Source organism: Abramis brama, assembly GCF_963993115.1.
Source record: "Abramis brama genome assembly, chromosome: 25".
In the NCBI taxonomy this organism is placed as follows: domain Eukaryota; kingdom Metazoa; phylum Chordata; class Actinopteri; order Cypriniformes; family Leuciscidae; genus Abramis; species Abramis brama.
Window position 1 is genome coordinate 19,441,782 of NC_139987.1, and position 14,184 is coordinate 19,455,965.

General features: G+C 36.6%; 1 protein-coding gene across 4 annotated transcripts in view; it reads right to left on the bottom strand.

Annotated features, from left to right (window-relative positions):
• The window catches only part of nipblb (NIPBL cohesin loading factor b), a 39,932-nt gene extending 28,063 nt beyond the window's left edge, over positions 1-11,869 (bottom strand). For 2 of the 4 annotated variants that reach the window (XM_084103881.1, XM_084103879.1), the window contains exons 1-9: positions 11,552-11,841; positions 6,190-6,333; positions 4,986-5,151; positions 4,800-4,900; positions 3,719-3,827; positions 3,405-3,556; positions 2,949-3,097; positions 2,742-2,823; positions 248-787 (exon numbers count right to left, since the gene is read on the bottom strand). In XM_084103881.1, the coding sequence (XP_083960007.1) occupies positions 248-787; positions 2,742-2,823; positions 2,949-3,097; positions 3,405-3,556; positions 3,719-3,827; positions 4,800-4,900; positions 4,986-5,151; positions 6,190-6,253 (1,363 nt within the window). In that variant the 5' untranslated portion in view covers positions 6,254-6,333; positions 11,552-11,841. Of the gene's footprint in view, positions 1-247; positions 788-2,741; positions 2,824-2,948; positions 3,098-3,404; positions 3,557-3,718; positions 3,828-4,769; positions 4,901-4,985; positions 5,152-6,189; positions 6,334-11,551 lie in introns of all 4 variants that reach the window. The other 2 variants (XM_084103878.1, XM_084103880.1) reach the window with 2 other exon arrangements.
• Positions 11,870-14,184: the final 2,315 nt, after the last annotated feature.

Consider the following 14,184-nt stretch of genomic DNA (forward strand, 5'->3'; position numbering starts at 1 on the left):
CCGAAGTTTAACATTCTTAAAAAAACGACCATTGAGAGAAATTGAAAAAAATACGCTAGCCTCAGGAAAAAATGCTTTGGTGGACACAAGGCCTAAGGTGTTACTTGCTGTTAACAGTTTTGATTCTGAGCGTTGATAGTTACATCTTTACAAGCACCACTAATAAAAGCTTCCATACAGATTCATGCATTTAGATTAATTGATCAAAAGCATGCACGTCAAGTGATAAAAAGAAAATAAACACAACCTTTATCTTGAACTTCCTTAGAGCAGCGTTCTCGTTCTATAGCGGATTCCCTCTCAATCCTTTCGATCTCAGCAAGAGCGTCCAGCTCTGCCTCGTCGTAGGGGGTTCCACTAACGACCCCAGGTTGCTTGGCTGCAAGTGCCCCAGTGTTCTGTAATACAGGAACCTGCTGGTAGGCCGACTGCTCCCCCGAAAGACACTGGCCAGCAGAGAGCCGCTCCTGGGGGTTCCGATGGTATGGTAAGCTATTGCACGATAGCTCGTTCTCAGCGTCTGAGCCATGCTCTAGCCCCGACAACGGCTCAGCTGATTGCTCCGTCTCAGAAGACTTCACTCGAGACAACTTTATCGTTAGCTTTGTGGAGTCTTTAGTGGGCGAGCTGACAATGTCATACATGGCACCTTTCCCTCCCTCCTCTTTCATTAACTTTTTCTGCTTCTTTTTCCGTTCAGGCGAGTCCAACAGGAGGTCAGGAGCAGCATCTCTGGGAGAGGTGTAGGGTGGAGGAGACTGAAGAATCAAGGGTGGCCGAGATCCAACTGAAATTGAAACAACAAAGAAGAAAAACTTCAGTGTAAATGTTTTGGTGTAAAACATTTTGTCAGAGTTTGTTTTTGTTTTTTTTAGGGTTGGTGCAATTTCTGCATCTTTGCACGCCCTATCACACTCACTTATCCAATTGTTAATTCTGACATCACGCATATCTCAGTTTCCTGGTCCAAACACTCTACCAGATCCCAAAAGCAAACAACATACGGAGCTAATATAGTCAAGTCACATTGATTTATATAGTGCTTATAGCTTATCTACATACCAAAATCTCAGTTGGCCAAACAGTGATTCATCTTTCACGAATTGTTAAAGGGTTAGTTCACCCAAAAATAAAAATTCTGTCATCATTTACTCACCCTCATGTCGTTCCAAACTCGTAAGTCTTTGTTCATCTTTGGATCACAAATGAAAGATATTTTTAATAAATCCTGAGAGATTTCTGTCCCTCCATTGACAGCTACGCAACTACCACTTTGACGCAACAAAAAGTTCATAAAGAGATCGTAAAACTAGTCCATATGAATTGAGCGGTTTAGTCCAAGAGCCACGATCACTACATACATAACAGACTTAATTTGAGCTTTTATTCACATATAAACAGTCATCAACACACACATCAGTTATGGTAAACGGAAGCTCAAGCATGCTTGCTTAACGTGTGAGAACCAATGAGGTTCATTCTCACCCGTCAAGCATGTACGGTTGAGCTTCTGTTTAAGTTCGCTGATCAATGTTTATATGGTAATAAAAGCATAAATTAAATCTTTTCATCATATAAAGCAATCCTGTCTCTACATAAAATTTGGACCGCTCAATTTATATGGATTAGATTTAAGATCTCTTTATGAACTTTTTAATTGTCAAAGTGGTTGTTGCGTAACTGTCAATGGAGAGGCAGAAATCACTCATATTTCTCAAATATCTTCATTTGTGTTCAGAAGATGAACAGTTTTGTAGAAGTCCTACAGTTTTGGAACAACATGGGGGTAAGTAAATGAAGACAGAATTTTAATTTTGGGGGTAATCTCACCCTGGTGTATGGGACACTATATGCCCGAAAACTATAGTTCTGTCAGGACCACTATCGTCAAATACGATTGACAATTAGCATACAGTTTGGATTGGCGGTTTGGTTCTGTTCTGGGCAAGAACTCCCTGCGAATCCATGCGTGGATAAGAGCAGATAGAGCAGCAATAACCCCCCTTAGGGTAAACAGAACCAACATGAATTTATTGCAGATATCATTAATGACAATATTTTAATGTACAACATCATTTGAGAATTTAGTCTGATTCAAAGGGGAATCAGAATACCAAATCCTGACTGGAGGAGAGGAGAAGCTGGGGATGGATGAGGGTAATTAGCTTCTAAGAAACGCGATAGCTGCTGATAATACTGAAGGAGCTTATATATGGATGCTGTGATAGGCATCGTATTCGTATAGGTAGACATGGATCAGCTGAGAGTCAGCTGATGCAAGCTTGACTAACGTGACCTGCCAGAACTAACGCTACGCTTGATTTTACAACACCTTAGTTTTTTTTAAAGCTTAGCTTAAATGTGTGCTATAAACAAATAGTGCTCATAAACAGCTGTTCTCAACTGAAACGATGTTTCAGTGGTATCATTTCTCACAGCTTCTTGTCTCTGAATATATTGTCTTTGGGAACAGCAAGCATACTTATGCTATACATCCACGACAGACAAGCACAAGTGTACATATAAAGTGTGTACATTCAAAATGAAAATAACATGGATAAATTATTGCATTATCTCACCCGGAGTTTTTACCTACTTACTGTGGAACACAGCTGCCGCTAGTAAACACGATGACGCAAATGTACCCAAAGTACAATGTGAAAAGAGACCAATGGGGAGGAAGGAGAAGCTTAAGTGTTAAAAAATGGTATATGTACAAAAAAAAAAGAGGTGCAATCCACCTTTCGGAGTCCCTTCACTTCCAGCAGGAGAGCAGACGGAGCGTACAGAAAAGGAGGCATTTCTCAAAGCGGGGTCACTCTCCTGTGAAAACACAGACAACATGAGTTGTCAACATGAAAAATGTGCCAATCCGGGCCCAATTGAATTAAGAAAAATTAATTTGGAGACTTTTAGTGTTATAAAACCTTTTGTTGGCAAGCACTCACTTCATTTCCGAGTCTCTGGACGATGCTGATGTACTCGTCGTTGGAGCAATGCCTCGCATTGTGGTTGGAGTTGCCCGACACTTGACCAGAGACCTTGTTGTCATGGATGTTTCTCATGCCACTAGGAACTATTGGACTGGATACAGACACTGCAACACACACACACACACAAAAAAAGATTTTTATTTGGAAAAATGTCCACTGATTAATCGTTCACAATAAGACCAGGAACATGCATTAAGAAAGTAAATACACATTTAATTTTTCGATTTTAACAGCCAGGGATGGTTTTCAGTCGTATCAATCAGAAAGGGATTGGATAAAAGAAGATTCACTACTAGCAAATCTTATTAAAAAAAAATGTTCCTTGAGCCTTGAGGTGTTTTAAGACTACAGACACTGAAAATGGTGACAATCCTCTTGAGGTTCTCATCAGAGAGGAGAGCGTGGACTCACCTTGCTGGATCTGTTGGTGCTGAGGGTAGCTGGGTGGGTGGCTGTACTGCATGTAGCCTGCGGGGCTCTGTGGTGCATATGGGCTGGGCACTGGGCTGTTCTGCTGGGGAATGTACCTGGTACCAGAACCCGCCTGAGGTTGAACATATCGGCTGTCGAGTGAGAGTGGAACTGGTCAGTATTTTGAGTGGAAATGGAACCAGTTTCTTTTTCTGCATATTTTCATTTCTTTATTCACAATGATCGCAGTTAAAATGGTATGCTGTTGGCCATTTACCTATTTAACCCAAATAAAAAGGAAACTGGAACAGTACCTGGGAGGGCTTGGAGTGATAGTGGTTTGCTGGTAGTTTGGCGCCGGGCTTCCATGCATGGAATTCGGAGGCATCTTGTACGGTGGTATCATTGGCTGTTGCATTAAACCTTCGAAACATAAAATAAAGAGTCAACAAACCATGGTTTAAAATGTTGACTTCATGTGACAAGCTGTCTGACTAGAACTCTAACAAGTAAAATTTGTTTTATCTTGGTCAGCAATAAAATAAAATTACATTCTGTGATCCAAATGTAAACTAAATAAACAATATACAGTACAGTTCAAAAGTTTTGGGTCAGTAAGATTTTTGTAAACTTTAGTATTCAAAGAATCCTAAAAAAAAAAAAAAAAAATTACGTTTTTCACAAAAATATAAGGCAGCAGAATTGTTCAACATTGATAATAATAATACATTATTACTGTTTTTATTGCATTTTTTTTATTAAAGCTGTTGTCCGTAACTTTTTTCCTGTTCAAAATTGACAATTTATATAATAAGCGAGTACATCATGAATCCATTTTCCAAACCTGCTTTTGTCTTATCCTGAATCACTATGGTACACCTTTAGTAAGTGTTTATATTCAGACTATATTAGACAGGTTCGGGTTGTACCACTGCGGAGTAGCCCAGTACCTGCGTGAATCGTCATAGACATAAACAGAGAGAAGTATCTCTGGCTACAATGTTCTTCCGCAAGGAGCATGCAGTTCGGTTTATTAACCGCTAGAGCGCCAAAAGTTACGGACTGCGGCTTTAAATAAATTAGTTATCAGCCTTAGTTAAGCATGAGAGTAAAAATCTTACCGACCCTAAACTTTTAAACGGTAGTGCATGCATAGAGCCAAAATGTAAAAAGATTACATAATGGCAGTTTCAAAGGCATTTGATTTAATTTGTCTAAAATTATAATTGATGTTACCACTAAATAACACTAACTACAGTCTGGAAACTAGGAAAATGGGATTTCTAATCCAGGGAGCTCAAACAGAGGCCACAGAGTAAAAGCATGCCCAGACTAAACAGCTTTATTTCTGCAGTTTCTCCTTACCGCCCTGAACCCCATATCGGGTGGGCGTACTTTTCTCCCTGAAGATATTGGGGTTCCTGGACAGCACCGTCTGTAGCAGTAGAGGCACATCTCCTTCCGGGTCATCACTGCCCAAGTTGTCCTTCAGCTCTCTGCATGCAGAATTACAAAGACTGAATGAGACACACAGATATTTAACATATCATGCAAGATAAACTCATTTGGTGAGGTACCCACATGTGCTCAGTGGACACCTGGTTGAGGCTGTGAGCCAGCTGGGACACGAGAGTGTCGTCCCGCCGGGAAAGCAGACAGCTGACCTCCTCGGCGATCCTCCCATTATAAAGCAGGCTCTTAGTGGTGGTGGCAGGTAAAGGGGAGGGGAGAGGCAGCTGATTTAACACTAAGAAATAAACACAAAAACATGAGTTATTCCTTATCACAACAGAAGACATGAAATATTTAATTCATTCTTCGGGACTTTCCATTTTGATTCAGGTACAAAGAAATGTATTGCCTTTACAAATCAAGTCCAATTGATTTGAAAGCCAACCAAAAGAGGGCATTCATTAGTATATACTTTTTCAACTGACGACTTCTGACTAATTTTCATAACAATTCCTTTGAATCGGGCTGCACAACATTGGACATTGAAATATTTTGTTTTTCTGCGATATATATTGCGAAATAAATGAGAAGAGAAGAGAGAAAAAAAAAAAGAAAAAAAAAATCACCAGATTACTTTAATAGCTACTAAACAGCAGTTACTAAAATTTGGAAAGAATTAATCATTCTAGAATGATTGAGGTGATTTTCTTTGGGGAGTAAATCTGCATAGAAATAATAAACAAATTACAAGCAAGTTCCGAATTGAGTTCTCTTTCGTGTCGTCTTGCACTCAAATGGTTTAAAATCGCTTGAATGTTTAAACTGACAGGATGTTAAACACATGCAAATGATAAACTTTTGCTCTATTATGCAATTAATCTGAGTATCACATGCGTTTCGAACCGTGGTGCTTGGTCCGAACGGATCAACTACGGTCAACATACTTGACATGCGCACATTGCGATAACGATGCTAAAACGATATATCGTGCAACCCTACTTTCAAAAAATGTCTTTACAATGACGTAAACTCACATGAGATAAAAACTCATTTCAGTGGAGGACAAAAATATGTTTTATTCTACAGAATGATGGTCTCCATCTTAACGGTTGCCACCAAGTTAAAGTCACATGATCAATAGAACACTCTTCACTATGTCTTGGTAACACTCCGATAATAAGATACTTTCAAGTATGGTATAAATATTAAATGATTTAGCCTATATTACATTTCTAAATGCATATTTAAAAGGTACAATGTGTATAATTAATTTATTATACAGGCTTTGGATTTGTCATACAAGTTCAGTTAACAAAAAGTTTGCATGACTTACGGTCGGTGAGGCTTGCGATCCCAGCGAGAGTGGTGATAGGAACATGAGGCATATCCCCATTCATGCTGAAGAAGGGCAGGGAGCTCGCGTGGATGCACAGGTCGCTCAGTGTCGCTGCTCACTGATCCACCTTTACATCTTTTGCTGCAAGAGGAAGAAGAGGACATGATGACATCATCATCATCATTTTAGCATCCACGAACATTGTAATAATAACAGCGCTTCCCTTTCTGAGATATGGAAACAATAATACAGTGATAGTATTATAATTAATTTTATTTAAATCTTATGATACTAAAAGATGAGGACAGCAAGGCTCCACAAACAGGTTTAGTTAATTGTTCATAAATGTTTTTTTATTGTTTAAATCCTTGAAAAATTACCCTTTTAATCTAATTTTCTACATTACCGTTCAAAAGTACGGGTTCAGTAAGATTTTTATTAGAAATGAATACATTAGTTCAGCAAGGATTAACTGAATTGATCAAAAGTGACAGTGAAGACCTTTATAATAATTTACAAAACATTTCTATTTCAAATAAATGCTGTTCTTTTTGAACCATCTATTCTATTCATCAAAGAATCCTGAACAAATGCAGCGTGGTTTCCACACAAATTTTTTCAACATTGATAATAAGAAATGTTTCTTGAACACCAAATCAGCATATTAGAATGATTTCTGACAGATCATGTGACACAAACAACTTGAGTAATGTAAGCTTTGCCAACACACGAATAAATTATACTTTAAAAATGAATATATATAAAAATAGAAAACAATTTCACAGCATCACTGTTTTTACAGTATTCTGCATAAGAGACTTTAGTTGATACGAAAGCGTATATCTTTTTCACTGCCACTTCTTACATTCATAATAGTTTAATAGCAATAACTTTGCAAACCCCTCGTTTTTCTCATAGCATGACTTTGTCACTTTGTTTTGATCAACACGATAATGTTTGCTAGCATTGATATCTGGAATTTCTAAAAGAAGTAACTATCCACCAAAAAAAGTATCAGGTCTTGTGTTCAGTAAAACTCTGATCATTGTCAGGTATACATTACTTTTGTGAACACAATGTTACCATAGCCATATACATAAAAACAAAAAACGTAATTTTAAACTTACCATATGCATTATGCTCAGAACAAAAGAGGTACCAGGCATGGCCAAAACTACACGCGCATCTGCTCATCAAATGGGCTTTATTTTGTAGTTGCCCCTCCCCCTATGCTGCTAGAACTGCCTCCACTACTCTAGGAGGGTTTCCCATCAGGCACTGGGAAAGGCTGCAGGAGACACTGTCCTGTTGAAACAGGAAGGTCTTCCCCAGACGGCTGCAACAAATTTGGAAGAAGCCGGAGTTTGGCTTCAGCGGCATTCAGCTGCTCAAGAGCCAATCGCTTCCTCTACTGTAAACCACCAGAGTCTCAGTGAGACTCCAACATCAATTCCAAAACATAAAAGGCATGCAGCTGCCTGTGGATGCCCTGCGTTTTACTGCTATAAGAGCAACTGGAAGCAGCAGAATGGAGAAAACATTCATAAAATACAACCAAAGAAGGAAGAAATTACTTGCGAGTAATTGCAAAAACTATTTTTTTCTGGTGATAACGGCCTATGTAAACAAGAACTGAGATTGACTCTTTTTTTAAAAAATACAATATTGATTATTTTTATGTTTAAATGTTCAATAACTGATATTTAGGGATCAGGATCATTTTTAAATATGAAATATTTATTTAAATATTAAATATTATTATACAAGATAATTGTCTTATTTCCGCTTTTAATCACAATAATAAAAAATATATATTCTAAATATATATATAAAATAAATATAATTACTAAAGTAAATAAATTATTACTATTGATAATAATACTTAATAATAATAAGATATTTACAATGCACAATGCTTTTATTATTATTATGCATATTATATATTATGTAATAATTATTATTATTATCATAATATGCACAGATTTTTGTAATCTGAAGAGAATGGATGATTATTATTTGCATTTAGATATAGATTTGTAGAATCTGCACTTTTAGGTTATTTATTATTATGAACCTTCAGCATTCGATAACATCAGGTAAAATTTTTATATAAATAGTAGGACAAAGAATAATCCTCTAAGGGGACGTTTACACGACAATGATGTACTAAAAACAGAAAAGTTTTTTCTTGGTGTTTTTCATGTACAGGCAACAACGTTGTCAAAACAGTCCTCGTTCACACTGATCTGCGAAAACGATTAAAAACGCTGTATTAATCATGCCAAGCCAGTAGTTGGCGATGTCACTTTGTAAAGAAACACAAGTACGCTCCTATAGATTGAACGCGTAATACGCATGAGCAGTTTTCACAAATTCGTGTTTTTGTAGTTTACACAGAGTATAACGGTATAGTTTTCAAAAACTTGCACTTTGAAACATTTTCAAAAGTTTGAGTTTCACAACAACAAATCAAAAAGGATCATACATTGCCCAACACAAACTCAGACGTGCATGAGAGGAAACAGCGCTCTCGTATACATTTTGTCTGTCTTTGGATTACATTCTAGGCTGGTAGTATATACGCCAATATAGCTCAAATATGAGGGCCGCTGTATTGATACTCCTAACAAACAGACTCTGATCAGTTCTAGATATCTAAAGCTATATACAGTTCTGAGTAAAGTAATTAAATTGTACTCCATTACTGAATACAAATTACATTATAAAAATTGTAGTTAGTACAATTGTTCGGTAATGTAATCTGACTGCTTTTTGATTACGTTTAGATTACTTTTGACCCAACTTGTTTTTATAATATTGACTTGAATAGAATCTTGATTCTATTGATTAAAAAAAAAAAATAGAGAGAAAGAAAAATATCAACAACATGAAGTGCATTAAAAATTACATTACGTCAGGGTTTCCCTAACTAGGGTTTGGGAAGAAACTGCAGAGGGTTCATACATTTACGAAAAGCAAATAATGAATTAAATCATAAAAAAGTTACATTATAAGAAAAAAATAATTAAAAAAAAAAAAAAATTAAATATGTTATTTGTTTTATGCTGTGCGGCCTCTTCTTTTCCATTTAATTATAGTCGCCTGATTAGTGAGTCCGTGTGAGCAATTTCATACAACTTTTGAGAAAGGAAAATTGAAAAAATAAAAATGAAGAATTAGGGAGAATCAGTTAATTTTGAATAATTTACTTTACAAAATTTTCATTTTGTGAATATTAGTAACCATGTAATCAATAAAAAAGTATCTGCATTCTTATTATGAGTATTTTAAAAAGTAATAGAATCTGATTACATAATTCAGATTTACATATAATCAGTTACTACCCAGCACTGGCTATATAAATAAATATATAAATACACATGACATTTCATGGTGCCTTGTAGACTAGACAACAGTGCAACAAAACTCGGGAAAAGTGCGACTGTGAAGTTATGTACAGTACAGGAGAAGATTCAATAAAACAAAAATATATTTTCTTGAGTGCCTATACTTGTTATTACACAAACATTGATCCAAGTACAAATGAAATAAAGTGAAAAAATCTACAGCAAAAGCATCAAATGATGGTGTACTGGTAAGTTATTAAAAAACACTAAAGTTCATCTCAGGACAATCTCTATCACCCGTTTTGTTTTTTTATTAAAGGTTAATAAATTAATATTGGTCTGCTATGTGAAAACTCATTCATAGATTCCAGCCACAGCTCAATGTTTCTCCAGCACTAGCTGCTCCAATAAAACACCACAGCAATTTAAACAACCAAATCTGACAGTCTTGTCATAAATGTGAGCGATTTCAACTGTATTCCTTTCTCAGAATCTACTGCAATGAATCCAGAATCTTGTCAACAGACACAAAACTTTGAATTTACTTTCAGTTTTCAATTTGTGCACATATACGCGACACGAACCGCTAAAGCTAACTAAACCAAAGCAGCATTTCCTTCCTTCATTCATTCATTCCTAGCTGTCAAAATAAATAATCTTATTTTTCAAACCCATGTTTTTAAATTAACAAATCTCCAAAGTTCTGTTTAAAACACAAAATATTTACATATATATATATATATATGTAAATATTTTGTGTTTTAAACAGAACTTTGGAGATTTGTTAATTTAAAAACATGGGTTTGAAAAATAAGATTATTTATTTTATATATTAAATTTTTTTTTGTTTGTTTATAAAAGAGGTTGTTTCATTCTGTTATTTATAAAGAAATATTGCTATATATATATGAATATTACTAGCTATATCTATATTCAAAGATTGAGCATTACAAATGTTTACGATATTTGTTTATGATCATATTAATCTCACTAGAGCCTTAATTTGAATATCCTTTACATTCTCTTCAAGTCAGAGTTAATTAACAGTAAACGAGCATAGAAACTCTTCGCCTTTGTAAATGAAAAGAATATAGAGCTGCAGGTAAAGGCCTTTCCACATTTCAATAATTAATTTATATTCCCTTCATGCGACCAGCTAGTTATGAATATTTTGATAACGATTCTTTTCTGATTATAAATTGTCTCTGATTAATTAAAGGCCAGTATTACTCAATACAGAACTGTATTGTTTGCCCTTTACTTTGACAGATGCTCAAAGGTTTGCTATAATGCGAGGTTTTGATACTCATTAATGAAACTATTCTGATGTCCAATAAGTGCAGCTCTAAGAAGTGTGTTTAGTTTATTCTGATGGATAGCTGATCAGGTTTGCTATCTAATCTAGATGTTTGTTATTGTTTACTTCGCTGGATGGTACGTTAAGTTGAGCGTATTGCATTTTTTCTGTCAGACAGTTAATGAGGGTTGCTGTAGTATGACTATTGTTTACTCTGATGGCTAACAAGTTTGCTCTAATATGAGAATATTGTTTATTCTGAATTCAAGTTATTAAGGATGGTTCTGGTATGATTTTGCCTCCTCTGACAGACGCTGAAAGCGGTTTTACTCTAAAAGCACAGTATTGTTTACTCTGATAGAAGGTGAATGAGGTTTACTCTGAGAGGACAGTATTGTTTACTCTGGTCTGCGGAGCTGCAGGCCTGTATGACTCTTATCTCCGGGCTTCGGGTTCAGCTCCACACCTGCATCTCCAGACGAGCCCCCTGGACCGGTTGGGTCCGTTTAAACGGCCCGTTTTGGCCTTTCGCTCGCGAACCATCCGAACCGCGGATTCGCCTGCGGGCCCGCACCGAGCTAACGCGTATGCTAACACTGAGCGAGGGCTGCACAACACTGATAACCTTTCGAAAAGTCCGAAGCACGTCTCACCCCGACGCTTGGCTACTGTGCTCCCCCACTCGGAACAAGCGAAACTGGTCCGGCGCGTTTACCTGAGGCTCTGTTGTTGAAAGCTGAAGGTGGAGGGGTTCGGGCTCGCTGTGTCCCTCTCACAACAATAATCCGGGTCGCACCGCTTCCTCTCACTGCGAACATGAAGACGGACGGGCGGCGGTCATTCCTCTCGTAGGCGCCCGCGGAAGCTCGCACTTTACTCCGGACGATGGCAGAAAGGATTCGGTTCCTAAAGGCTCCTGGGCGCTCATAAAAGAATCCACACAGAGTCACTCTCTCTCTCGCAGAACAAAATGCCGACCGGAAGCACTGCTGCAGGAATGACTCCCTCCACCGGCGCCGAACCAACCAGCAGCGACCCGCCGACTTCCGCTGCCTGCTCTCCTCCCCTTCCCTCCTTCTCCCATCCGCTGCTTCCCATCCTCTCCTCTATCATCCTCCACTCTGCTTTCATCTCCTTCCTCTCTTCTTCTCACTGTAATTCAAATATCTGAGGTGTGTGTTCATTAAACGTGTATACATTTGTATCCCGTGTATACAATTATCGTGGAGCTTTATAAGCAAAATACACCTTTTTAATTAAGGTAATTAAGACTACAGGCAAACCATTGTTTTTTCATGCACAAGAGATTTTGGGCTATTTTGCTTCCGTAACATGTAACATGTCTGAAACATCCAAAATACACATGTAGGTGTTTATTACAGTAGCCTATCACACTTGATCTCATTGTGTCTGTAGCCTACATTTCAATTACAATACATATTTTTTCTCAAAATTATGTTTTTCTCATGCAGTGATCCAGAAATTTAAACTTAAGTTGCACTTTCATGCACCAGACTTTCCAGTTTTATTTTAAAGGTTTTTAGAGGGGTTTGTTCATGACATTCTCCTTACTCCTAATATCATGTTGTTGTTGTTGTTGTTACTGTTGAAAGCATTATCTAAAATCCCCTATGTAAAAAAAACTTGAACTCTAGTATGTCACCTACATTTATTTTGAACCTGGCTTTTTCCAATAATCAGATTTATGGTCTGTAAATATGCAAATTAGTTTACACCATTTTTTGTTGTTGTTGTTGTTGTTAAATAACGCCCCATTTGCCCGTTTAACATAACATTTCAGAAAACTTGTAGGCTAATCTAAAACTGAATGTCTTAATTTCCTGCGATTAGGCTAATTAACTGGGGAAGTATGAAATAAATTAGTTAAAAATATTTACCCAATTCACCAGTGGTGTCTTGCCTTAACTTTGTAACTTTTTCAATTGATAAAACTAATTAAAATCAGAATGTTTTGATGAATGAAAATGTGTGTGAACGGTTTTTGGCTGAACCAACGTGATATTGTTCATGGTAGTGTGTACAGGCATTTGGATATGAGTTCAATATCGCCACCTCACGGTACTAAACTAATATTTCAGGCATAATAGTTTTTACATCACTCTGAATATTGCTCAGTTAGCTTCTGTATAGGCACATACCTTAATGTCTATAGCCTGATTTGAACAGTAAAAAAAGAAGAAAAGAAATTAAACATCAAAACTATAAAAAGGTAGGCTAATAAAGAAAAAATGTCAAGCCATTGTTTTTTGCCAGCAATTATTGTAAATAATAAATTGTCTCGAAAATATTCTAATTTAGGAGGGTTTTGATCTAGATTTTAAACTTCTATATTATCTAGTTCTAGATCTGATCTAGATTATGATCTAGAATATAAACCCACTGCTAGAGAAGAAAAATGTGTAGGCACTTTGGTGTGTGTGTGTGTGTGTGTGTGTGTGTGTGTGTGTGTGTGTGTGTGTGTGTGTGTGTGTGTGTGTGTGTGTGTGTGTGTGTGTGTGTGACTATGTCCAATTGACTAAATTGGCTAAATGCATTATGCACCGCATTTGTTATTAAAAAACTATAGCAAACATTTGTGCTATAGTTAAAGGGATATTTCACCCAAAAATGAAAACTCTGTCATCACTTACTCACCCTCAATTTGTTCAAAACATGTATGGTTTTCTTTCTTCAGCTGAAAAAAAAAGAAGATTTTTTGAAGAATGTTGGTAACAAAACAGTTGACGATAGCCATCGACTTCCACAGTACGGAAAAAAAAAAATACTAGGGCAGTCAATGGTTTTTGTCAACTGTACTCTTCAAAATATCTTCTTTTGTGTTCAACAAAACTCACACAGGTTTGGAACAATTTGAGGGTGAGTAAATTATGACAGAATTTTCCTTTTTGGGTGAACTATCCCTTTAAGGAAAAAGTTTGCTTGCCTCTGTCATAACGTCTTAAATAACACCTTTGTGCCTTCATTGAAGTGTGAAGTGTAGTTTGACTTCAATGAAGGCACATAGATGTTCTTTAAGACATCATAACAGAGACAAGCACACCCTTTCCTTAACTATAGCACAAATGCACCTTCATTAAAGCTTTTTAATAACAATGCGGCGCATAATGCATTAAAATACAGTTATCAACTACTAGAATACTAATGAACTTTTTTTTTTTTTTTTTTTTGCCTGAAGAAAATTATTGCCCACTAGATGGCAGCATGAGTCCATTTAGAATTATCCACTAGGTTAGAAGTTTGTGTTTCTTGTCTATTGATCGTTTTAATCTTTCCTTTATGTGCAGAAACTATTAATCAACATTTTCTGGCCTTTTTTAAATAAATACA